The sequence below is a fragment of the Lingula anatina genome, chromosome 6 (assembly GCF_051362555.1).
Source record: "Lingula anatina isolate TDL-2025a chromosome 6, LinAna3.0, whole genome shotgun sequence".
In the NCBI taxonomy this organism is placed as follows: Eukaryota; Metazoa; Brachiopoda; class Lingulata; order Lingulida; family Lingulidae; genus Lingula; species Lingula anatina.
The window spans coordinates 4,088,772-4,115,693 of record NC_141772.1 but is presented as its reverse complement, the minus strand read 5'-3'; the positions used below and the strand labels follow the sequence as shown (position 1 = coordinate 4,115,693).

At 38.1% G+C, this 26,922-nt stretch overlaps 3 protein-coding genes across 5 annotated transcripts; 2 read left to right on the top strand and 1 right to left on the bottom strand.

Moving 5' to 3' along the window:
• The first annotated feature begins 1,550 nt into the window (after positions 1-1,550).
• On the top strand, positions 1,551-7,444 carry LOC106151807 (uncharacterized). The gene is made up of 6 exons (XM_013525222.2): positions 1,551-1,922; positions 2,691-2,801; positions 4,121-4,214; positions 4,820-4,984; positions 5,363-5,571; positions 6,198-7,444. The coding sequence occupies exons 1-6, from the start codon at positions 1,704-1,706 to the stop codon at positions 6,303-6,305; spliced, it is 906 nt and encodes a 301-aa protein (XP_013380676.2). The 5' UTR covers positions 1,551-1,703; the 3' UTR covers positions 6,306-7,444.
• On the bottom strand, positions 5,715-26,836 carry LOC106158803 (phospholipid-transporting ATPase ABCA3-like). 3 transcript variants are annotated; one of them, XM_087015825.1, is made up of 21 exons: positions 26,672-26,836; positions 24,574-24,934; positions 24,012-24,236; positions 23,504-23,766; positions 22,799-23,042; positions 22,290-22,466; positions 21,518-21,693; positions 21,050-21,184; positions 20,694-20,811; positions 20,311-20,465; positions 19,891-20,046; positions 15,437-15,650; positions 14,532-14,781; positions 14,160-14,245; positions 12,052-13,137; positions 11,429-11,665; positions 10,169-10,546; positions 9,858-9,994; positions 8,988-9,175; positions 8,500-8,670; positions 5,715-8,270 (listed from the first exon to the last, which is right to left on the bottom strand). In XM_087015825.1, the coding sequence occupies exons 2-21, from the start codon at positions 24,911-24,913 to the stop codon at positions 7,850-7,852; spliced, it is 5,157 nt and encodes a 1,718-aa protein (XP_086871951.1). In that variant the 5' UTR covers positions 24,914-24,934; positions 26,672-26,836; the 3' UTR covers positions 5,715-7,849. The 3 variants fall into 3 exon arrangements, with proteins under 3 accessions (XP_086871951.1, XP_086871953.1, XP_086871954.1); XM_087015827.1 differs by having other exon boundaries at positions 26,676-26,836; XM_087015828.1 differs by lacking the exon at positions 5,715-8,270 and having other exon boundaries at positions 8,514-8,726.
• Positions 15,843-18,803, top strand: LOC147761023 (uncharacterized). The gene is made up of 2 exons (XM_087015757.1): positions 15,843-16,369; positions 17,973-18,803. The coding sequence occupies exons 1-2, from the start codon at positions 16,168-16,170 to the stop codon at positions 18,113-18,115; spliced, it is 345 nt and encodes a 114-aa protein (XP_086871883.1). The 5' UTR covers positions 15,843-16,167; the 3' UTR covers positions 18,116-18,803.
• Positions 26,837-26,922: the final 86 nt, after the last annotated feature.

Genomic DNA, 26,922 nt, shown 5'->3' with positions numbered 1-26,922 from the left:
ACTGAGCATCTTTATGAAATCATTGTTTGTCGTGTATATCATCAGTGGAGGTGGGGTTCAGACATTGGTCTCCTTCCCTATAGTAGCCCATTTGAATAAAGTAAATAGTGGTTTGAAACTGCAAAATAGTCTTTTGATTAAAAAAGACCATACATGCATTATCTTTTAGGACTACATTGTGCATGTACCAAAAACTTATAATAATAATAATAATAATAATAATAATAATAATAATAATAAGGGGACAAAGTTTCGTGCTTTCAAGCTCAAGATTGAAAAAGTCAATTGTCATTAACTCTTGCAACCATTAATCCTATATATATCCGCCTTCTGTACTTACTTATGTTACGGCTGAATATGGCTCATAGTTGTGTTGCTATGGAGGCAGTATCGCGAGTTGTAGTCATTAATATAGAAGTTCAACAGCCCGCCGACCAAGTTGAAGGGAGGAAACTACACTGTGAAGATCCAACCCGTCATTTCCAGATAGGAAAATGACGTCACCATGTCTACCACGTCAAGTAGTCGGTATGGAACGATGTAGAGGAGGAACGCTTCCAGGACGACAGAATAGGCGCCTTTAAAGCAGGAAATCTCATTTGAGCGACATCTGTCCAAATAACCATTTATTTACGATTTTAAATTGTGAAATGAGTATGTAACAAAGATAGTCCATATGCGATGCTTGAAGTAAAAAAATGTATGTAGAAAATACGGACTTGACTTAAAAAACTGCATCGGGTTGAAATTTACTTGTTTTAACGAGAGAAACGTTCTAAATAATCTGTGTTAAATGTGAGTCTATCATGATTGTTTCATATAAAAGTGGGATGTTGATAAGAACTTTATGAAATAAATCTACTGAGTAGGTGCTCACACACATTTCATATTTGGGTCTTAGCATTTCAATTTAGATCTAAAAAGAGGAGCTAATACGTGTTTGCGGGAAACAAAACATGGAAATAAAAATAAACGTACCTATTGTTGTAAACGTAATCATGATGTACTTCATGATAGGCCTTCAGACCAGTTTCAAATTTAAACGACAGCAAGTAGGTCAATGGCAGAGTGGCCCACCCGAAGAGCACTACCAGAATGATTAGCGTTTCTTGTTGTCTGTCGGCTATGTACAAGGGCCATGTATGTCCAGCTAATACCAAGCCGATCACCGATATGACAGGTACCGAATAGATCATTATATCCCAACAACACCTGGACAACCAGTACGTCATACCCGTGGAACCGGACACAAAGAGCAGAAGCTTGGTCTCGTTGGTGCGTTTCTCAACCGGGCCGATGGCGAAGGAGCCAAGAAGTGCCGACATCACAAACAGGAAAATGCACGTGTAAGTCACGCTGATCAAAGGGGGCCACCACTTCCATGAATCATTCCCACTGTCGTCATCGTCATCCATGAGATCGTTATCCATGTGGCGACTATACGACGGCAAAGGGTGGTTGTTGACCGATATGGAGTACTTGTCTCCGGCAAGGTACCTCAGCAGGGCGTTGTTGACGAGGTTGAGCGGGACCTTATATTTTGTCACGCGGGGCAGTTATTGTCATGTGCTCGAAGCACGTGCTGTGTTCACGTCAAAATAAACCGCCACAGGCAGAGTTGTGTTGCAGTATAAAAGACGGAAACGTGAACACAAGAAAATAGAAGTAAGAACACGGTTCGGCTGCATGAAATTGCAGAAAAAATGGTTAGATATGTGACGGTCTTCATCCTTGTGATGATCTTCGCAGGAGTTTTAGGCAAGGGTTCCAAAGGACCCAAAACTCCAAAACCTCCGGGACCTCCCACCCCCAAGACCCCCAAGACTCCCCCTTCGCCAGGGAATTGCTTCAGCCCAAAATATTGGCAATTGGAGTACAAGACAGACGAAGTAGTTGTAGATACGCAAGGTTCTAGCTATCAGGTGGGTAAATCCTCCAAATTAAATGGTAGAGTCTACTTAATTCGATGGTCACGAATTAAAGCTGTAATACGGTTTTGTTGCGCCTTTCACATTATTCTGAACGTTTTTGCACAGTGAACACTTCCATCCATTTTTTACCTAAATTTTCTTCGGGTTTCCTGACTTCTGAAGTTTATACCATGGTGCCAAAGTGATCTACGCTGTTTGAGCACCGTAACGTGACTAAATGGGTGAAATTGTTCTGTCGTAGTTTCTAAATGATATCATTATGAATATTTCCAAAAATATTTAGCTGATACATTGTCTTTAAAAAGCTTGAGAATGGAAATATTTCGCTTGAAGATAATTGTATCGAAGTAACATGGGACATTGGTATAAATGTTGTATGATATTTTCCTTTACGGAAAAAGGCCAATTTTTTTCAAATGCAAGCAGACTAAAGGTAGGGTTTCATTTGCACAAAACTTTCCGTGAAAAAGAAAATTCGTCTACGCGATAATCAATACATACTACCAGTGGATGTATGCACAAGCAGGGCCAGGGGCGAGAGCAGAATATGTGTCACAACCATTTCAAGTGCGTCAGTATTTTGCGCGTTGATCGCCTGATGATTTTTGTTTTACCCACACCAATGAAAGACTTACATCAAGTCCGTGCTTACGTGTTAGTTTGAATTACGTCGCTCTTTAATTTTAAAAAATATTTTTTCAAAATTTTAGTTCAGAAAAAAAAAAAAAAACTCAATATTTCATGTATTTCGTCTTTCAGTCGTCGTCCACAATTGGCTTATACTTGGCCAATTTAACGGCGTGTGTTTTGGAAACCAGAGTTGAAGGAGACACGTCTTCAGTAATTCAGACCATTTACGATTACAATGACGTAAGTATAACAATTAATGTCTCTTCTTGATTATTTTGTCTCCCAACTCTAAGGACAGGCAGTTATGTCAGATATAGCATTTGTCTATCTTTTCTTTTTCGCTCGTGGCGATACTTATTAGAAAAATAGGACCCGAAAACGAATTTGACGATGAATGTTCAGTAATATATTCCGATACAAAATACCCCGCATTAGTTATTGGTCCTAGTAACGCGAAGATGAGAGACAGGTAGTGTTCTTGAAAAGGGTGTGTTTCAATTACAGAATGACTTGTGCGGTGGATAACCTTCGGATATTTTGCCCATATATACATTGCCATACCAAAATAAATTAGTTGCTCCCTTCGTAAATATCGAGCTTATAGAAAACTGCGCCTTTCACTTGCTATGGAAATTAATGAGCCACACGGACACGTGACCTGTGACGCAATACCGACGATGCTGTCTGATATAAGAGGTAGTTATCAGGTTGAGATATCAGACTGAGCTGTCACTATCTACCTGCCAGGTGCGTTTTCAAACTCTAGACAACAACCCGTGATCATTGATCATTTGCTTTCCTTACCTGAGGGGTTGAAAGCCTTAAAGTCATATGCCTGTCTACATAAAATTCTTCAACTAAGTAGAACGGCACTTGAAAAACGGCTGTGTGCGGGGATGTCGTGTAGTTTTATTTATATTTAAAGGTTAAGATAAAGGGATTTCGTTACGTTGTGATTTATTTCCATAGTCGCTTATATATTGCGAAAATATGCATTGTTGCAATAATTCTATCACATCAAAAATATACCGGGATAAATTTGCTTATGCGAACTAATGACGTAACAACATCGTTTTAAGGATGAAAATTGTAATTTCGCTTTCAAACAGATCTGCCTCACCGTTTATCGGCTGGAGAAAATTGCCTAGAAGGATAACTCCAGACTTTATAAAGAAAGAGGCAATATAAGGGGCATTAAAATGGACTCAGATCTCTCAAACAAAAATGTGAAGCCAAATCCAGGCACCGGATTTTTGTTCAGAGCCCAGTCGTCAACCATGCCAATTTTAGTGATCATAGGTGTAAAGTTACGCCGGAAACCGATCACTATCTCACACCGAGTTACAAAAAAGCAGAACTGACGACGAACGCTTAATTTGCAACCCTTTGTGCAGCAGTGTGGGTAGGGAATAAAACAGCAAAGCTTCTGCTATTAAAGCCCTAATTAGTTTTAAGTTGCGCTAAGTTGCCCTAGCATTTCTTCACTATTAAATCTCTTTTGTTAATTTTGATTATTAATTCTTTGTTTTTTATTCTGTGATTTATTTCATACATTTTAGTTAAAGGAATACGTAATAAGCGAGGACGGAAATTGCACAGAGCAAAGCATACCGGCAAATAGAAGTCTCGCAACCGACTTTCTTTGCATTCCAGGTAAATGTCATTATTTTGAGAGAATAGAAGGGGACATTTGGGGAGGGATTGTACCTACGAATTTAAGGAGAGGACACGTTGCTAGTTGTCACTGTACCCCACCTAGATACGCTATTGGCCAGATACTTTGTACTTAATTGAATGCATAGTTTTTCATATAGACGCAAATGCGAATAGAGCAGAAATACGATGTAGAACCAATAATAATAATTATAATTATAAGAATAAAACCATTTCATTTTGCAGCTAAACACATGTTGGTACATGTGCAATAAAATGATGTAAAATTGAATGAAACATAATAAAATTATCTTTTCTTGGCAATCGAGAAACCTAATGGAAATCGCATCTGCATCTTTATTGTCACAGCATTTTTCTGAAACCATAATTAGGCTAATGGTGGATAAAACTTCACAAGAGCATATTTTGTCAAGCTTTTTCGATACAATAGCCACGATCAAGTGCTACATAAATAATTATTACAACTTTGACACATGCTTTCCATTTAGGGATTGTAAATATACAAAACAGTTTTCCCAAAATTTAACTTCTTACACTAAGGCATGTTGAAAGCTAAATCTTAAATTTCTTTTCTTCTTTTAAAGGAATGGCCACATGTGACGATTACGTTACTCTCGGAGTTGGTCGAGGGGACATGGACGCTTTTATCTGTAAAATGGACAAAGAAGAGGATGGGATGGTCTACAATTACACATACATTACCCAAGCAAAATCCAACTTCTTGGTATTTAAGAAGATGTTCGGAATAGGTAAATGATCACGTTTTCACATTATGTCTTTGCCTTCAGGCACGTGATAAAACAGTTTGCGCCATTTGATATTCATACATGATTTTAACTATTTTCACAAAAGTAATTTACTTACTATAGATAAAAAAGAAACAGGTAGGCGAAGGCATGCGGTTGACTCAATTTATTATAAAAAATCATAAATATATTTTTTCATATAAATAAGTGTGCATTACAACAAGAAATAGAGAAAACGCGTTTGCAAAGAAAGAAGACGTATTAGCCGAATCTAGTTCAAGTATGACACAGATTCCTAACATGAGAATTAACACAGTGCACGTATAAAGAGTGAAATTGCTTTGTTTCTTGCCACTTTAACAACCATTCTTTGTTTACAAGGCGCAGACAACGGGACAGCCAAAGCGACACTCTTCGAGACATTCGTCGTGAAGCCCAACAAGACAGCCAACCAGACAGACGACGGGAAAGACGACACACCCACAGTCAGTATAGCCAGCCATACTTATTGTGCATACGACCTCAAATACTCAATAACAGATCCAAGCATGTGCAACATACCTCAGAGTTGTACAAAAACAAAAACTCAAGTAAGTTGCCTTTATATTGGGGATAACTTTGTTGAAATGTTTATTTGGCTGTTTGAGACGTCCTCTTTAATAAATCAACCGAAATATTGTTGAAATGTTAATTTTAGAGTTTTTTTTTTTTTTTTTTTTTGGCGGGGGGGGGGGGGGGGGGGTTTAACAATGGCTGAATTACCAAACAATCAGGTTTTTAGTTCGCACTGAAACCCAAAACATGCCTAACATAAACCTTATTTGAATGCTTTTATCTTCACTACAGAATGGCAATAGCAACTTTCGGTCTCATGTAAAAATCCACCTTGTCTCAATATATATCTTAGAAATGTAACTAAAAAATACAGCGCCGGCGACACCGTCTCTTCTCTTAAGGTGTGGACATATATACACATATGCTTGAAATATGGAGGAAAAAAATCCACCTAAATCATTTTATTCAACCTGACACCCAAGTTGCAACTAAAGCATCTGGGGGCAAAATGATTTTCCCGTACCTTTCTTCTCTGAACCATCTCGTTATTCCGGTGAAAATTGAAACACCATTGTATTAAATGTGTACGATTTCATTTTTGACAGTTCTGTTGGAAACAACTCTACTACTCACACTAATAATAATAATAATTCTATTTTAGTTTCCTTATGATAGAAGTTGGGAGGAGGCGGAAGTGAAAACGAAGAACATTCGTGGTAGAAGCTGGGAGGAGGCAGAAGTAAAAACGAAGAAGATTCAAGTTCTCTGAAACTACAACAGGAACAGAAAAAAAGCATAACAAAGGATCAGTTTGTGGAAGCAAAGACAGAAAAGTTCGACAAAGATAAAATGAATATTTAAATTGAAACGCGATTTATTTTCCTATTTACCGGCACGCACAGACACTTAACATTTTACTTTGTACGGATTTACTTTTTTAAGGTACCTAAAACATGTTTTTTTATTCTTGATCACACCAGTAGTTATTTCAGTAACATTTACACTTAATAACATGAAAAAATTGACAATTAAAACACGGTTATAATATAGGGTTCATAACTCGGCTTTAAAGCAAAAGAAAGCCCATGAACTGGTCCTTTGTTATAGTTTTCAAAAATATTGACGCTTTAGCAGGTGAATTTTGATTATAATGTAGGATGTCTGACTCAGCTTTAAAACAAAAAGAAAGCCCATGGCCATGAATTAGCCCTTTGTTATATTCACCCTTATCGTAACTGCTGCGTATGCCTTGGCACATATCTGTCTAAACAAAGATATTAAATAGCAATGACGTAATGCCTCTCTATACACAATGTTTTAAAACACATGATGCAGAAATTTATCTGGACTGCTGATAGACTTTCGGCGACGTGGATGAAGATTATGTTGATTACGTTTTAGCAACTCCTAAAGACGTGCAGTTCATTTCAGAAAGAGAATACGAATCATTGATTGATAATGAGCATACAGCTTTATCCCCATTCCCACTTGTCACTTGTATATGAGTAAAGGTTACATTTAACTGAATCTATATAAAATAGTGATGGTAGCGTATACGCAATGCATCAAGACACGACGCAGAAATTTATCTGGATGTTTATCTGGATGTGGACAAGAATTACGTTGACTACAATTTAGCAACCCATGAACATGTACAATTCGTTTTTAGAGAAAAAACTCTCATTGTTTCAAATGTTTTGACAGTTTTTATATACTATTCAACCAAGAGAAAAAAACTGCTTAAAATGTATCAATAAAATAATCAGGTCTATGTGTGACGCAGAAATTCGTTTGAGTTGTTTAAAGAACAACCACTTGAAGAATATGCCGAATAGTTCCTAATTACTCAATAGACCAATCAAATGTAAAAAAAATCATAAGCTGATTAAATAAAAAACCATTGATATATATCTGACTTTGTTATGCTTGTGTTTCAGAGAGTTGATCGTTTCTCACATATGACAGGCGGCATTAACATGGGAGGATCTGTGGGTACAGGGTATTTAATGCATGCGTGTTCCTTCATGCATACAAAAATCTTGAAATTTCAACGATGCAATTTATCCAAAGGTTTATCCTATACATGTAACTTAAACCATTAAGAATATTACGATCAACAGACCATCAAATTAATCGCTTGTGCTTTACTATCCATGATTCCCTCTCTCTTGACAGTTGTGCTCTTTTTGGTGAAAACAAAACGCGAAACGTTTGGGTTCAAAACGTTTTAAATTATTAAATATGGTAACCAAAGGTGACTGATTAGTGATTGCTTTAATGTAGATTCTCTCATATGTCTGCCTTAAAAACGGTTTACAACACAAAGCTACGTGTTGCTTGGCTGTGGTCAACGCTTGTAGGTGCAACAAAGGAACGCGACAAATGGAGAAAAGCGGCCTCCAAAGTACACTGCTGGATGCTATAATCTGCAATCGTAAAGCGGGTCCTAGCCTCCTCAAGTGTTTGAAAGAGTTGGCCCCAACGGATATGTTCGTTTAAGACTTTAAATGTTATCGTGAAGTTGTTTTCTTTGGTCACATATCCTCCAGGCAGGCGCGAACTTATAAATGAAATAAGATCCTTTGTGGCAATTTCCTCTTCATCTGTCAGACGTATTTCAATGTTAACGCCGTCCCCGTACGCATTTTTAAGCGACTGTGGACTGCCCATAGTGACAAAGCGCTGGTCGATCATTATTGTCACTCGAGTGCACTGCATTTCACTTTCTTCAGTGCTGAAATATATAAACATCTATTTTAAAATAAATTAATAAAAACACTATCGTTTTATTTTCTGGGTACCAGATATCTTATTTGTAGTAGTTATCAGAAACTTTGGTAGAAAAAGCTCACAGAAAGTTGTGATTTATGAAGAAAGTAAAATCTCATTTTGCTCGAGCATCACCGTGTCACTGCAAACTGCATACAAGACATGATCGGAAGCAAGGGAGAATCCACACAAACCTGTTGGTGGTCAGCACCAGTGTTGTGCCTTGTTGACGTATTTCTTGCAGAACTGACCATATCTTTCTCCTGGACAATGGATCAACACTTGTTGTCGGGTCATCCAGGAATATGATGGTTGGTTTTCCAATCAACGCTATTGCTGTGCTTAATTTTCTCTTTGTCCCAGCACTGTCAGAAAATTAGGGAAAAGGCGCATTGAAAATTCTGTCTTCGTAGACGATGACCTGGTAAGGCCAAGAATAGGTATGGTGTACATACGGTTCAACTCGGCAACTAATTATCAAAACAAATATATCATTTGCGCACCATGATAAGAAGGCATCAATTCTCAGTTCAAGCGGCAATGTTTCACATCGAGCGCGACTAAAACAGCAAGATTAAAAATAAAATCGAGACAAATGTGTCACTTTACGTCTCCCTTTTTAATGGGAATGTGAAATGCCCCTTGTATTTGTCCTAAAACATTTGCACACCATACAACTCACCTGCAACTATCTATAACGTCATCGGCCTGACTGGTGAGAAGGCAACATTCTATGACGTCATCAATCACATGCTCCAGATCAGTTTCTGTGACTCCTCGCAACCGACCAATCAGGTACAGCATCTCTCGACACGTCAGGTCACCCATCAGAGAGCACGATTTGGGGCAGTAGCCAACATGGAGGCGGACCTGGATTAGGGAGAAGTTTTTGTTGTGCGGCTTGAAGATCTTAAAAGTTTCATTTAAAATTTCAAAAACTTTGAAAATTACACATATAATACATGGATATAGATTCACTGTAATAAAAGCGTATTTGGCGAAGTGAGAGGCAAAAACTTCGTTGCGTCCCCCTTAAGATAATTATTGCCGAACCATTTGTTTGGAAACCTGCTCGGAAACTCATTTTGATTGAGTTTCCGACATTTTTCTTTTTATGTTCCTTGTCTGCTTTTTTTTCATTCTTAATAACGTAGCTGATACTTTTCTGAAATTAATTTTTAATTTTAATTTCCGTCGGATTGAACTTAATCATTACGATCCCCCGCCATTATTCCGTACATGTACGTGACTCAACTTTTGAATTGCCAAACACATCTTACAGTTTATAAGTTATTCAGACATGTAATCAAAAATAGAAATCTAACATCAAGATTGATAATAAATCACATTTCAAAATTACGCAACCATACCGCCAGGTTGTAAAGCTTTATTGGCAATGAAGTGCGATTTCGTGTCGTACTTAATGTTTATAATTGGGCCAAACATACTACAGTATAAACAACATACTATAAACATACTATAGTTTCGTCTTTTGAAATCAGTTTTTCAATACGTAACTTGAAAGCATGTGTTCTCAGAGGACTGCACAAACCTGTTTTCCATTATAACTGTCAAAGGTCACACCTTCCAGGAATGATGTACCGTCAGATGGCAGCACATCACCCGTGAGCATCCTGAACAGGGTTTCTTTGCCGCGGTCATCAAGGCCAAGTATTCCAAGAGCTTCGCCTGAAAGAAATCTTGGTACTCGTTTATATGGTTATTTTTGTGCTATATAATACTCCAGCTAAGAAAACTACAATGGCAAAAAGAAATGAATTTTTTAATCGCTATGCAGAGCGAGAAGAGAACTACAGGGCATACTAGAATGTATAAATAAGACGGGTAGTGTATAAGACTCACCTTTCCGCACTGACACTTGAACCGGACCCTCTTCCAAGGGCTGGGCAGTCTTTATTTTACTTTGTTCGCTTTTGAGCGTATTGGTCATATTAGAGCTGCGACTGGTACTTCCGTATGAGTATTGAAAACCCTCGGTTGAGATAGAGGTCCGAAAGCCTTTTGTTTGACGCACCTTGTACCACGTGGTAAGCACGTGCGTTTCAACGATGATCAAAATGACAAGGAAAGCAAAACCTTGGATGAAGAGAAAGAGTGCATGTTTTCCGAAGCCTGGATACTGGAAGGACAGTGTGTTGTTCACATGTGGCATGCAGAAGTATAAAGTTCTGTTTTCTAAGGGAAAGGCAGTTTGGTTTTTATTCCACTCGACACAGCGGCCTAAACAGAAAAAAAACATACAGAATACTCAATTTAAAATGCTAGTACTTTTTCCTCAGTTAAGTGTGAAATGCGCTTGTTTAAAAGCCTAACCTCTTAAATAAATACATTTTTCTCCTTTCATGACTGTGCACTGTACCTAAGGCCCCTATTTCACACAGACCACGAATCCCACGAATCGCCAAAAATTGACAAATTTCAGGATTCGTGAGGATTCGTGAGATTTTGTCAATTTTCTGGTCTAATTCGACACGCTCACGATTCAGTTACGATACAGGTGCGATAGTGTTACGAATATTCGTGGGATTCGGTTGGAATCGCACGAATATTGTCCAGAAATTCACTACGATTTTTTGGAATCGGGAGTTCGTGGCCAAAACTTTGAACAGCTCAAAATTTTTGCCACGAATTCCAGATTGATCAAGAATTGCAAGAACTTCACGAACTGATTACGATTCAACCACGAATCCTGAAATTTTCAATTCCTGGCGATTCGTGGGATTCGTGGTCTGTGTGAAATAGGGGCTTAAGGCAAATTATAAAGATGACTGGGCATCTTTATGAAATCACTGTTTGTGTTGTGTATCATCAGTGGAGGTTGGGTTCAGACTTAGGTCTCCTCCCCTATAATAGTCTATCTGAATAAGGTAAATAGTGGTTTGAAACTGCAAAATAGTCCTTTGATTAAAAAAGACCATGCATGCATTAACTTTTAGGACTACATTGTACATGTACCATTAAAAATAATAATAATGATAATAACGGGACAAAGAAGCCTGAATTTTTTATCTGAAAGTTTCGTGCTTTCAAGATCAAACTTAAAAAGGTCAATTGTCATTGACTTTTACAACCATTAGTTCTATACCTGCCTTCAGTACTTACTTAAATTGCACTGAATGTGGCTCATAGTTGTGTTGCTATGGAGACAGTACCGCGAGTTATAGTCATTGATATAGAAGTTCAACAGCCCGCCAACCAAGTTGAAGGGAGGAAACAACACTGAGAAGATCCAGCCCGTTATTTCCGGATAGGAAAATGACGTCACCATATCCACCACGTCAAGTAGTCGGTATGGGAGGATGTAAAGGAGGAAAGCTTCCAGGACGACAGAATAAGCGCCTTTAAAACAGGAAATCTTATTGGAGCGACATCTGTCCGAATAAGGATTTATTTACGATTTTAAATTGTGAAATGAGCATGTAACAAAGATAGCCCATATACGATGCTTGAAGTAAAAAATGTATGTAGAAAATACGGACTTGACTTACAAAACTACGTCGGGTTGAAATTTACTTGTTTTAACGAGAGCAACGTTCTAAATGTGAGTCTATCATGATTGTTTCATATAAAAGCGGGATTTTCGGTAGGAACTCTATGAAATAAATCTACTGAGTGGGTGCTCACACACATTACATATTTGGGTCTTAGCATTTCAATTTAGTTTCAAAAGGGGGAGCTTATACGTCTTTGTGGAAATCAAAACATGGGAATAAAAATGAACTTACCTATTGTTGTAAACGTAATCATGATGTACGTCGAGGCCTTCAGACCAGTTTCAAATTTAAACGACAGCAAGTAGGTCAGTGGCAGAGTGGCCCATCCGAAAAGCACTACCAGAATGATTAGTGTTTTTTGTTGTCTGTCGGCTATGTACAAGGGCCATGTCTGTCCAGCTAATACCAAACCAATCACCGATATGACAGGTACCGAATAGATCATTATATCCCAACAACATCTGGACAACCAGTACGTCATACCCGTTGAGCCGGACACGAAGAGCAGAAGCTTGGTCTCGTTGGTGCGTTCCTCAACAGGGCTGATAGCGAAGGAGCCAAGAAGTGCCGACATCACAAACAGGAAAATGCACGTGTAAGTCACGCTGATCAAAGGGGGCCACCACTTCCATGAATCATTTCCACTGTCGTCATCTTCGCCATCCATTAGATCGTTATCCATGTGGCGACTATACGATGGCAGAGGGTGGTTGTTGACCGATATGGAGTACTCGTCACCGGCAAGGTACCTCAGCAAGGCGTTGTTGACAAGGTTGAGCGCTAGTGGCATGCTATGATAGGCGTAGCCGTTGTAAAGCCCCGTGCTTATGTGGTATCCATCTTCGTCAATTTCATAGCTTACTCCAATCATATACTCATTTGCAAACTGGACCGAGTCGATTTTACGCTGCGTGTCCAGCAAGAATTGGTCCACAGTTTGGTTCCATGATGGAGACTTGGTAACCGTGGCCACCACTTTTCTGTACAGCCTTGAGATGTTCTTTGACCATGGAGAGTCATCAGTTTCCACTGTCGCGATGAAAGGATCTTTGGATGTACTATTCATTACGTGGATGGTAATTGGAAGATCTATGCTGTTACCAGCTATAAGACCAGCCAGAGCGGACTGAGAGAAGCCTTCAGGGTTGCAGGAGGTCAGCAAAGCGACGATCACCAGTAGTATAATTTGGGAGCACGTGAGCCAACGTCTGCGCCACGAGACCAGTGCATGGACGCAGAACATGCTGAAAAACTCGTGCAGCTGGTGGACCAAACCCAAAGGAAGTATTCTGAACTTGCGCCGACCCAGCTTTTTCCCTGAGAAATGAGGAACGCAAGTTTAGGTAAATCGGCTGTGTGTTGCATATATTAATCGTAAGTGAGAAATGCGTTACATTGTACCTTAATGTAACAAAGCGTATGATTTTAAACACGTTTTTTCACTTTACATGAAAAACAAAAAACACATCGAACTGAACTTATCTAAAGATAAGTGATATTTCTTAAACATTTAAACAGTTAAAGGCCTTGAATTAATGTCGCCAAAAAGAATTCAGTTCATCACTTCTTGACGAACTCCTGTTGCCTGCCACAATTTAGAATCGCGCGAAATATGGAAGTGAGTACTGAAAGTTATGGTGAAATTTTAAAACAAATACGCTTATTTTTTTATTTCCTCAGACTGGTAGAGAATTGCGGCGAGTATCAGGAAAGATGGATTAAATAATGGTTATAGTCTTAGAAAAATACCGTTCACTCTCTGGGAAATCAGTGCTTAAAGCTCCCTTTACACTGGACGGCGTCCTTTCTGCCTTCTATATTACAGCCCTGTTCTGTACATGCCGACAACTGGCTGACCATTGAGCATTCTATCTGCACCCTAAGCAATGCTTGTTTCACCTTTCTACGACCACAGTGATGCCAGCTTCATGGTCGCACGATAGACGCAGAAAGGACGCCGTCCAGTGTAAAGGGGGTTTGAGTATGAATATTTCACGAGGAAATCTTACGCTGGGCACCTTTGACTTAAATCCACGAAAACTATCTGGGTTATGTTGCATATAATAGGTAATACATCAAATACAGTAAAATAATAAATTGCTGTACGCTGAGCATATATTTTATTTTTTCCAGTCCATTCCCTTTTTGAAAAATTGCTCATAAGAATGAACGTTATATGTATTGGCACCATTTGCAGAACTTCCACAGGAGTGGCGGTCTGCAAGAAAATTCTAGATTCCAAACGACCATCATCATCATCATCATCATCATCATCTTTATCAGCATCATCGTCATCATTATCAGCAGCAGCCTCATCATTTTGTCTGCCGTGTACTTACGCGTGAGAAGCCGGGATCCACTCTGTGTTAAATCAAAGGAAGTGGTACTAGCCGAGGTGGTTTTCATCTCAGATTCCCTAGCAATTCTAGTCAAGAAAGATTTTCACAACAGATATACATTTATATTGTATATTTTCATGTATCTTAAATGACAAGATGATAGCATAATATTTATTTTCGTTCGAGGAAAAGGACTAAACATAATCTGATTCAACATGTGTACACAAATAGTTTTCGATGCAAGAATGTACAAAATGTACAAACGCGAGAACACTGAAACTTGACAAATACTTAAAATTCCATGTTCAATACAGGCAGAGCGTTTAAAAGTAGGAACACTATTTCAGACAAAAGTAATTATTATTCAAGTACCGTAAATATAATTCATCAAGGGTTGCAAGGCTTATTCCAAACGAAGACACTCCAAAGGCAGCTTTTTCTTCTTCCAATTGCTCGAAAACTGCTGCAAACTTCGGTGATTGGGATCTCGGTAATGAAATTCTTATCTCGGACTCTGTTTCTGACATAATTCGTGCACCTTCTATACCGTCTTCAATTAGCTGTTTAATTGTTTCAGATCGACAAAAGTTGGTTTTCACCAAACGCAGAACGTACGTTCTTTCTGAAATAAAACATAACGAAATAAAATAAAGTAAATATTATACTGTTTGTTGCGTTGTTTATCGTTCTGACCGTAGTAAAAAAGGGCAGATTCACAGATATGGAAAATACAACAAGAGACAGTGGCCCATCAAGTATCACCCCTAAGTTACTGAGAGAAGAAGAAGCAATCGGGTGTTTCAAGAAACAGTACTGGTTAATGGACTTGGTAGACCTTGGTCAGGTCTTAAACCCTCGGACATGACCGCCAGTGGGGGACAGATGGTGCAATATTCTACAACGCAGCACTACCGCGACCCCGGAGAGTTTCGGGACTGACTTGATTGCGCTAGATTTGATGAGGTAAGATTTGGTAAGATGATACAGAGAATCATAAGGAGCAACCCCAGTGCTGTAATGTCACATCTTGACCACTAGCGCGCATGCAGTCGTGTTTATACTGATGACGATCTCAGGACAAAAGTTGCACTGTAATTGCTACATTGCACCTTAGCTTCATCAAACGGCCCAGCGGAAGATGATCGAATCAAGAAGGAACGTCCTATCCTCGATGTAAACGCAACATTTGCATACGTGTTCTTCATTTTGCTAACAAAGAACCACACCCGATTTATATTCCACACTTGAGATCATGGTGAACATTAGCAACATCCTACCATATTTTTCCTCTAACTCCGCTATGGTGCCACAAGCCACTAGAGATCCCTTCCTTAGAACCCCAATGCGGTCAGCCAGGGCCTCCGCCTCTTGCATACTCTGTGTACTGAGAACTATCACAGAACCCGCTTGCTTAGACTGGTTAATGGCCTCCCATGCACGGTGTCGCATGCACGGGTCCATATTTTGAGTCGGTTCGTCTAAAGCTATTACCTGAAATAATATAACCTTTTGACATGCCCCTGGGTGAAGTACGAATGTAAGCCTTATAGTCCCCCACCTGATATGCATAAAAGCGTTTAGAAAAGCTCTTTCCTTCAATATGTTATGTGGCCAAACAATTTTCACGGTGCATTAAGATAAACAGTAAAAGAATATCCACAATAAATTCGGCAACCAAGAGGTGCGGCAACATAAAGATAATTGCGGTAGTATTTATGCCGAAACATCAAAATGAATAGCCCCGCCGTTCGAGCCTTTTAATCAGATTCAGATCAGATTAACCAATCAAAGCAACGGAAAGGGGGTCACGTCACCTTCCCACCAGGCCATGCCATGTAAACAAAGCAGCATGGTCGGCTGTAATGAAGAGTCTGAGGAGGGAGACGCGAAATCTTCGCCAAATTCTCATCTTTCGTGTTGCATGCACATAGAAGAAGGTAGCTAATTAAGAGACTGTAGATACTATCACACGTGTTCGCTGGGAAAATTTTAGAGTCGCAGCGAAACAATGGCGGAAATTTGGCAGCAGAGAAGCCGCTGCTGTTCAGTGGATCCGTACAGTACGGATTTAGATAAAGGATTCGACGATTTGGAAGCCAAACCACGATGTCACTTTTCTTGCTACAGAAAGCTAACTAACAAGAAGGGGCTATCTCAGGCGGCAAAGAAGTATGAGAAAGCTGAGAAACAAGGCAGTCCTGCTGAAGAAGGTATGTCAACATATTGTAATTTGTTTTTAAATCAGCCCTGATCGTGTGATGTTTACATTGTACGTGGCTGATGTTACATAACAATATGTGACTGATAAAAGTGATATGAAAGAAAGAAAAAAAAAAGAAAATGATAAAAAAGTTTATTAGTGTCATTATTATTTTATTTGTAAATACTTAGAGGTTTTAAGATATGAAACAACTCATTCTCTGTTGAATAAGACCCCATTTCCAGAGATTAGATATATCTACTTTAGGGGTTCAAGCTAAACAGCTGTCAGTGGGGCGGACACGAAAGTTAAATACCCCCTTACAGCTTGTAGTAGGCGGGACGGACATTTAAGCCGGATTATCTGACAGTAATCTAGTGAGACTCCCCGCGGGGACAGATCAATCTAAAAGCTCTGGGAATACAGCCTAAGCTAGCTGTATGTTCTTGCCATGATTAACATCTCATTATTAGTTCATCCATATTAGCATTTCATTTACACAAAATAATGTAAGGCTTCACACAACAATTAAGATATACAAACAAATGTTATGGTGGGATTTTATGAGACAGAGGCTTAAGTATCATGGTAGAATCTTTTATGTTATTTGTGGAGTGTTCCTCCCCCCCAGTTACATTGCTGCACATGTGCAACCATTAGTGAATATAAATATGTATAGGCTAAGCCCAACTTCAATGAGAATGTATTTTAGGGAATATTTACTGTATCTTGTGAGCCAGAAAAAGTAGGATAGCTTTTCACAGAACAAGCTGCAATGTGATTAATTTAATTAGGACTGTTAGGAATAATCCTTGTAGCTTTCCCTTATGAATAAAATCAGTAAAGGTATACATAAATAGTATCAATAAAGAAATACGTTGACAAACAGTATCAATTAAGGAATAATTATAATGAGTAGGGTGACTGGTAGATGTAGTTCAGTTTAAAGAGAAGAGTCACTTTTATTCAAGGCATCTGATATTAATCTGGGCAGCAGAATGCTAGTGGGCTCCCTATTAATTATTAGATCTTTAAACTTGATTTATTTGTCTTAGTTGCAACAAATATTAAACAGTGGGTCTCATTTGCCTATGGTTTGTTACAGCTTAGTTCCTCATAAAAGGAACATGCTGAGCCACTAATACATTGAATCCTATACCTACCCTATGCCCTTTGAATCATGAGGATATATGTAATTATAGTTGTTAATATCACTTGGTGTCAATCATGTGATAAACTCACATGCGACTGTCTTATCTTATTTCATTATTATTTATTTATTTTATAGTTAAATCATAGTGATTGTATATACAATTGCACTTGCAACAATCAAGGATTTGCGGTCTGCTCTGTATTTGCTAAATCATTTGTGTATCCAGGTATCCAGATGTTTTTATTTGAAATATGTATTCTATGTTGTCTTTTTATTTATACAGGGCAACTGTTTTTATAACTGAATTTTGAGCACATTACTATTTTTACATATCTTTGTTACACCCACTTGGATATTTATCCAACGTTAAAGCTGTTTCTGTAGTAGTCAGTATCTGCACATTATAATGCACTAATATATATGGTATGAAAAGTAAAATGTTATTTTGCTTCTTTTACAGAACCATCAACCAGTTGTACTCTTCCCAAAATACAAGGTCCATCTCCCAAGAAATTGAGATCAGTCTCAGGGTTTGGTATATCAAAGTCACCAGTGCTGCCAGCTATCTGCATTATTTGTAAAAAAAAAGTTGTGGTCACTTAGTCTAATTTTTGCAAGTGTTTTGATATTTAATGGGGAGACACTCATTTTGATGTAATTTTCACATTCATAATATTTTTTTTATTGTTTTGTATGTCCTTAATTTGTTTGAGATTGAGCTATTTAATTCCTGCCAGAAGTGTTTTTCGATTTTTTTGTTCAATATTTCTAAAAGGTTTTCTATTTGATATAATTTCTTTGGTGGGTTGTTATCTTCGGATAGATTCTGTCCATGTGTTTCCCTTTGTATCTTGCTCAAGACTGTGCACCTGATTTACAGTTCTATTATCTACTAGTAGTTGTTCCAGTCTAAGACTAATCTTTAGACAGGTTTAGTTATAGTTGAAATAATAGGGTAACTGCCAAGCTTAGCTCTAAAAATGGTATTGCTAGCCTGCTTTCTTAGACCTAAAATCCATTTGCAAAACTTTAAGTGTACCTGTTCGAATGGCATTTTATTAATCTTTTTCAGATATGCACAAGAAATGTAGAAAGTTATAATTTCACAGTTGAAATAATTAAGTTGGAAAAATATATTATATATATCATAAAAGCCTTGTTAAATGTGAGCTGTTATTTCTTTTAATATGCTGTTATTACTAGACAATGCTGCAATTAATTGCAACAATTAAACTTCTTTAAAAATTGTACCTCTGCAATTTAAAGATAAACTTGAACATAAAAAACTCAATTATTCTACCTAGTGAAGCACTTATATATTTTTGAAATAATTTTTTGAGCACTTGCCAGCTTCATAAACAGACAGTCCGCATGATACCTAGTTTGTAACTCTACACATGGATTTATACTATTTATCAGTGTAAAATATTGAGTCAAATAATTTTAAGTGATTATATGCGCTTTAACACACCTGAGAATTTAAAATGCATTCAATGTAACATTACTGAACATACATGCAAGTGATTATATGATCACTATATTGGGTAATAGTGTGACCTGTGTGCGATTGTAGAAGTGGTACAGTGCACAGTCTACGGGCTATACTACATACCTTTTTGCCGTGAATTCACGTCATCATTTAGCCAATTATATAAATACACCTAAAATACACGTATTTTCCAACTATTTAAATCTTTCTCTCGATATTGACATCGATTTTAAAAACCTAGGACGTATTTTTTTTATTGAAACAACGCATGGGAATCATCTATTAAATGTGCAAGCTTCGCATGGAAATTCATTGTTTACATCGATCAGATGTAGGTCAAGTGATCACGTGACCCCTTTCCGTTGCTTTGATTGGTTTAAAGGGTAGAACGGCAGCACTTGGAACTACTCGGATGTCTCCGCACTCGACAGTCGAGGATTGCCGATTGGAACGGCAGGGCTATTCATTTTGATGTTTTGGCATAAATACTATCACAATTATCTATATGTTGGCGCATCCTACGGTTGCCGAATTTATTGTGGATATTTTTTAACTGTTCATCTTCATGGCACCGTGAAAATTGTCTGGCCACTGGAGCTTTTCACACAATGAAACGATAGACCAGTGTAGGTAAGGGACTATTAACAAGCCTAGACAGGATACTAGGTTTTGTACAGATAAGGTCCCATTTATTTGCCTGATAAACTGATGAGAAAACTTCATGAAATACTCTCAAAAACCTAAAGAATACTAGCAAAAAGTCATTAAATACTCTCTTACTTCTCAAACGTCAAACCAAAAACATCCTCGTCTTTGCATTTGTGATAATGCCTTACGTCAAATGACGATGTCATTAACGACGTCATTCACTTTCAACCAAAAGACCTACCTTCGGGTTTCCCATAAGCGACAAAGCCAAAGAAAGGGCGCTCTTTGAGACAGTGGAGAGAAATTTCACTCTTGTATAACGATTGTTTTCTAGATTCAGCAAGTCCAGAAGATGGCTTAGCTGTACTTTTATATCTTGGCTTTCCATACGGCGAAGCTGAAAATAAATGCAAAAAACCATAACGACTGTTAAAATTCAGCCTGTTGAAGTGGCTGTATGTTGTGTGTGTGTGTGTGTGTGTAAAAGAGAGAGAGAGAGAGGAATCAACAAGTAGTCACTTGTAATAGATTGCAAGGAAAGCTATGCATCATCTGGAATATTAAAACATTGCACATAGGCCGTGATTTCTATAACTGAACCACACACGTAATACGTTTTGTAGTATGCTTGTATTTACGGTGCCAAACTGGCATATCTCACCTTAGCAATAAACACCAGATGCTGTTCCACAGTGAGAAAATCAAACAACGCCGACTGCTGTCTGCACAGACCGATACGATCCCTAATGGCTGAGATATCTTTTGGTGCTGAGCCGGGGCACACGTGAATACTTCCAGACGTAGGCTGGAGCAAACCTGAAAAAATCAGTTAATAAGACAAAAGAAATCACACAAGTGTTATTTTTTAGTATGCGGTATATATACGCATTGGGCCATCTCAATTTTATTTGCAGTTCCTAACTCCAAGTTAGATCTGCAAGTGAGGTCCCATTGACTTGAAATGAAGTTATGAAAATGGCAATGTCAAAAGTATGTTTGCAAAAAAAAAAAAAAAAAAAAAAAAGACCGACCTCAATACCCTACCTGTAATCATCTGCAGAAGTGTCGACTTCCCCGAAGCATTTCCACCCAATAGAGCCAATGTCTCGCCTTCAAACAAGTCCAGGGTCACATTGTTGACAACATTTCGCTTTCCGTAAACCTTATGATGGAGTAATAAAGAACATGCACTTTCATGAGTATTGTTGCAATATGCATGATTGTTGCGGAGAATATTTGGGATAAATTGATGCATTTTTTCTCCATTTGACAAAGGGAAGAACCCTCTTTCAATACACTACATTACATTATACGTTTCAAAGAGTATTTTGTTTGGGCATAATGTTACATGCCACTGCCCTTTAGGAGAAAAACTAAAATGTAGAAAAAAGAAAAGATACCTTAGTCAGTCTTAACAGCGACATCCATGGTAGGCGTTCAGTTTGAAAGCTCTCCGTAGCACTTCCCTCCTCCTGCTGTATTGATGAAAATGGCGCTTGACCAACTTTCTGCTTCTTTCGATTCCGCATAAGCCACTAAAAATTTTTAATTTTGTAATTTTGTTTTGGAATGGAGTTACATTGACGACAATACAGAAACTTATTCAATATTCCAGGATATTGTCAAAATAGAAGGATCAGCCCAAGAAGAATTCTAAAAAGATTAACAGAAAGCAATGATGGTTAGCACAAAAGATATATCTGGAAATTTCAACAGCGTTTTTTATAAACCCTGAATTAACCTTATCTAAAACCCTTGAGAGAATAACACTGGAAATCTAACCGTAACGCCAATAATTCACCCATTTTGTTTGCCAATAAGAGAGCTACTTGTATAACTTTAACATTGATAATACCAAGACAAATTACCTCGAAAGGAAACAGCCACGGTTTCGGAACTCCCCCTGGACCTGGAAACACCTTGCTGAAATACCATGTTATCAACATGAATAGCATAATGTCCGCGGCAAAGGCAATTAAGACCTCCCCAATGGAAAAGTTGTCACCAAATGTCGTGTGCTGCATTATATTATCCCAGCGTAGGCCTACATGTAGATAATATAAAGAAAAAAAGAGAAATTAAAATATGTCAGAACATGCATCTCGATCATTTGAAAAGCGTGAAATGAACACTGGAAAATATGACATGTCGATTTTTCAAAAATATGACCAATGTACTGAGCTATTGAATGCCCTGATTTTAGTGTGTATAAATTGCGCCAATTAAGAAACCCCAGGGCGCAGTTTCTCCATGAACATGTTATTTAGAATATACGTCTGGTAATTTCACAAGAAAAGAAATTAAATATCATTGACTTACCCACGTACTCAACTTACTTCTGGACCCCCCCCTCCCCTGTATGTAGGTACATGTGGCAGGACAATCATTTTAATAAAGGGAGAAATCTTTGAGATCCACGGGTACTAGTATATGTATTTTTGCACGGAACATTCGTCACGTCCATTTCATATTCAGTGGAAAACTACAAATCCGGACCTAACAGAATCCGCATCGGAAAGTGTTCATTTGCAAAAAGTGAACCAAAGAATAAAGATAATATATACGTCAACGGATTGTGAAGGCCTGCTCGGATGGGGGCAGGTTAAAATACCTTAACTGTTGATATACGATTATTCTTACCTCCGTTCAGTGGAGAGCGGCAGTAGATGAGGATCTGCAAAGCGCCCATCTTGAGAGCAAAGTTTGGCAGTAAACACATTGCCAGTTTTTGTGATTTCGACATGAATTCGTAAAATAACGGTGTGCTTAGACAGGCGGGGACAAGGTACACCACCATGAATAGCGCTATGGCGGCAACTTTAAAGAATGAAAATTATAATGGCCTATGTATTACGTATGTATTACAGATTATTACAATTATTACAGAGTATTACAACTGTAAAAATATAAAAATTATAAGTATCATGGATTCTTTTTAAAATATCTAAATCAAAGCTAATGGTCACCTAATAAGTACAGTTTAGCTTTTATCAAAAGAACTAAATCATAAAGTTGAATAGGGCAGTAAAACTGAAGTAAATCCAGATATCATTTTAAATGCTTTTATCTAATAAATATTGTATGTTCTTACTTCATCTCCATGATAACATATTTTATTCAAATAGGATGGCATGTCTAGTAACACTTACCTGTAGAGTTAACTAAGCTGCACACAAAGCACAATAAGATGGTCGATATGGCGTATAGCAAGAGGAACAGAAACACAACATATTGGTTTATGATGGTGGCCAGGCTGCCACCATCTTCACTCGAACCAGCAGATAGAAATAGTATTGACAACACGACCATCATGATGACGTATGGTATGCTCCAGTACAAGAACCAAGAGAGCCAATATGCCTTGTCTGGCACGCCACACGTTTTCAAAAGAACCTATATATAAAACAACATAATTCCAAGTGATCAAAAAGGTGGATGGCGTTGTATGCAATCTATCCAAAATTGTTTTATCACACTATCCTATTGGATCAACTTAACAGCCACGTGGATGCCTTTATTTGGCTGTTTAATACCGTAATTTGAAGCCAGTCACTCTACCATTACTTACACTGTATAAACCTTTGTTGCTGTTCTTTGGGAAAATTATAGATCATCACATTATTTATCCTTTTCGCACGCTACTTGCTTTTAAAACTAAGCTCCACATGTTAAATATATCAAATATATTTACAAATGTATATATTGCTGTATGCAAGTTGTAATTTGTTCTTCCCGACTAGAACCGTGAAATAGAAAGGCGATAATTTTAATTGTTTTAGGAGATTGGCAGAACCCTTTGTAGACACAGGTAACCAAATGTTATTTTTCGTACACTTTCCATCGTATACACTTACTTTTAGTCCCGTTTCCTTTTCATATGATATTCCTCGGGTAACTTCCAAAACTAAAGATATACAGCCAACAATCACAACGGCGGCAAGGGGCTCGGAAAAGTAACTCAGTTGATCAGTCTCAAAGTAACTACTTGTCTTGTGCTCCAGCGTTGGGAATCGCTTGAGTCGTGTAGGAAAAGGGCGAAGAGGAGATTTCGAAATCATCTTGATGTAAGATTTGTCCACAGAATCTTGGATGGCAAGAAAACCGTTTTTGTCGTATTCTGGAGATGAATAATTTGTATGCACATTTTAAGATGATTTTTTAAAAAATCATAATAATAATGGTACTGAAACGTGCCATTGACTAATTCTATGTTACGAATGAGATACTGAAAGGATGACATGTATTAATGGATTTTAATTATACTCTTCCCTGTTCTGTACTATTTCAAGTGTTATGTGATATACAAATAAAAATCTATCTAATTTATCCCGACTCACAAAAGTACAAAAACATTCGTTTTACCCGGGCCAGTTTCGAAATAGAACGCTCTTAAGACGTTCGTAAACCACTCTCTTGTGTGATGTAACGACGGTTCTGAACGGAGGCGGATAGTGTATCCGAACTTGGAGGTTGGCATACCGTTGTCAAAACTTTCGTCATTGAAGACTACCCCGCCCACAATATCAAATGTTTTTGGATTTTGCTCGACCAAGTCTTCCAACGCCTTACTGTTTTCTAGTCGATACACTGAGGTAAATAAAAGTGATTAAAGATAAATGATTAAAAGTAAGACTAAGTTGAAGCATTTTTGTTTGTTTGTTTTGAGGCTGAGCGCCTTTATTTTACTTAGTGACATTTCGTTGAAAACTGGGCATTACTCATCGAACTCGACAATTCTCTCTCCGCATTGTAAGATAAAGTAATCTTAAATATGTTTTACACAGTTATTTGCCTCTTTAAAAAGTTCTTTAGTACAATGAACTGGTAATAACCCTTCTCTTCCATCTCAAACATATTTGGTGATCAAATATGCCTAACATAGTTAATGCACTATTCAACTATTTTGTCTTTCAATATTACGTACCCATGAACGACTGACCAAGTGTTGATTGGCCCAGATAGTACTTGAACCACCCAAGAAACTCTTGCGGGGTGTGGTTCCCGCGGCTTGTTGCGGGCGCAACTCCAAGACCCAAACAAAATGCCCCGGGTACCCCCGGATATTGGAAATCTTTTTGTGGACTGAAGGTTTCATCGGGGACGGTGGTCACTCCCGATCCTATGTCTATGGTAAATTCGTAAGCAATAGGAATGGCAATTGCTGCACAAAACAGCAAGAGAGTGATGCACGTGTTTAGCTTATGGCGCCGTGTGTATTGGAATCGTAACCACAGCAACTGCCACGTTGCACGCAGGAATGCCATGGTGATGAAACGGTGGGTAACCTGAAAATCCAATTCATTATAAACTGAATGTGTTTTTTTCGCTGCTCTATTTAATTTGAAAATGGATATTGTAAATTACTGTATCTCTCTTTGCACGACTAGCCTCTCTCTCTCTCTCTCTCTCTCTCTCTCTCTTTGACACATGCGCACACATGTGCACACACACAGACACGCACTGTAAAATAAATGCACATCGTTCTGATTAATTCACCAGTTGATTTAAGGGCATTGTCTGCATCCCCCTAATTATCCACCTCAGGCATCATTACTACTCAGGGGTGGATCCAGATATATTTTCTGACAGGCTTCCGAATTATCTTTATTGATCCATCCTTCATTTTTGACCGTCGTCCGACAGAAGAAATTAGATATCTGTCAATGTAATCTTGAAAATCTGACCGTCTTCCGGAAGACCCAGAAGACGGCCTCACACAACAATAAGTTGATAAAATTGAATCCATCCAGATAAGAGCATGTAAGATTATATTCCCAGAGCTGCCCTTTGATGGGGCACTTGAAACGTGTAAACTTATCACTCTTGCTTGTAGAAGAGATGAACTATCTAAACATTATTGCATAACACCTACTTCGAAGGACACAAAATCCATCATTTGCTACCAGAGATAAATGAAAGTTCCTACACTTTGCGCCGGGGTTATAAGTACACTATGCCAAAACTGAGGACTGTACGATCATCCAAAACTTTTATCCCATGGGCTTTATCAAATTTTAAGAACTGAGGCTTTTATGAACTTTTAATGTGTTTCGAATCATTTTAACACTTACAAGCATATTTAAAGATTGTGCATCTCACCACTATTTGTTTTTATTGCAAAATCCAACTTTTTAAGTTGCAAATAATTACATGATATTATTATAAAAAAATCCGCCCCTATATTGTGAAAGTTATTCGTCTTACATTTTCACAATACTATATTAATTTATGGACGATACATTCTGAAGTCACAAGTGTTAAAGAATATGCGGTAGTCGTGTTCGATAACCAAAACATCGCATGGACTTTGTTCAAGTACATGAGAGTTACGTGCTTATCATGTTTAATCAATGGTCAGATAAGATTTTGTTGGTACTGTCGACTATCTGATAACCGCCTGGCTTCGCCACACAAGCGCGAGCGCCGCGCGTGTCCGTTTAACGTGCTTTCAACAATGTTGCTTAGATTAATGTGATATCTTTATCAATATGTTGTTACGCTTAGTACGTTACTGATACCGGTTTGATGGGGTGACTGTTTGATTGGTCACGAATAGCATCATAAATTGATATTTTAAACGTCTATCAAAGTAAACAATGTTGCTAAATGATTGCTTAAATTGATTTTGATTGCGTTTAAGTAGTATCTCTCTTTAAATCCCTTTGTCGAACTCCTATTCCATCGATACAGGACATTTATCCAAACGCATTTCAGGCCATTTTATGATTTCGTTCAACCCGATCAGACATTCAAACTTTGATTTAAAATTTTTGGATTATTGACAAAAATATTTTATCAAGTGCCCAAACGCGCCTTTTTACTTTCCCTTTCCATATTGTTTTTCAAATGGTGCTGCCTATGAGAAGCAATAACCGGAACGTTATAAACCGTATCTGATATTGCACAATTAGCGAGGAGCTTAAGTCTTGGAGTGATTAAGTCTTCTTAATACTGACATAGACTCTTAAGTTGCCTTTATTGGCAAATATTGCAAGAACTACGTTTAGGAAAACAAGCAATACCTACAAATTCAAAGGGCGCCCTTCAAATGGTTCCTCCTCTATTATTGACTACTATTCAATGCCAGCTAGAACTGTTGCCATTACTCTCTTCTCTGTTTCCGCGCCAGAGTATTACTACACTGTACAGATAACCATGGCTGGCACATGACACAGCAACGTCCAGGCTGGACATCCTGTACCATGTGACTTATTATCGTCATTATCACGGAAATATATGACCCTGGTATGGGTTTGAGGGTGCTTACGCGGAA

Excerpts from the sequence above, each read along its gene's own strand:
- LOC147761023 (XM_087015757.1), top strand. The coding sequence starts at position 16,168 with ATGGCGGAAATTTGGCAGCAGAGAAGCCGCTGCTGTTCAGTGGATCCG. Across the intron at positions 16,370-17,972 it reads AGGCAGTCCTGCTGAAGAAG|AACCATCAACCAGTTGTACT; the intron begins GTATGTCAACAT and ends CTTCTTTTACAG.
- LOC106151807 (XM_013525222.2), top strand. The coding sequence starts at position 1,704 with ATGGTTAGATATGTGACGGTCTTCATCCTTGTGATGATCTTCGCAGGA. Across the intron at positions 4,215-4,819 it reads CGACTTTCTTTGCATTCCAG|GAATGGCCACATGTGACGAT; the intron begins GTAAATGTCATT and ends CTTCTTTTAAAG. Across the intron at positions 5,572-6,197 it reads GTACAAAAACAAAAACTCAA|TTTCCTTATGATAGAAGTTG; the intron begins GTAAGTTGCCTT and ends ATTCTATTTTAG.
- LOC106158803 (XM_087015825.1), bottom strand. The coding sequence starts at position 24,913 with ATGGCATTCCTGCGTGCAACGTGGCAGTTGCTGTGGTTACGATTCCAA. Across the intron at positions 22,467-22,798 it reads CAGCTTAGTTAACTCTACAG|TTGCCGCCATAGCGCTATTC; the intron begins GTAAGTGTTACT and ends CATTCTTTAAAG. Across the intron at positions 21,185-21,517 it reads CGTGGCTGTTTCCTTTCGAG|TGGCTTATGCGGAATCGAAA; the intron begins GTAATTTGTCTT and ends AAAAATTTTTAG.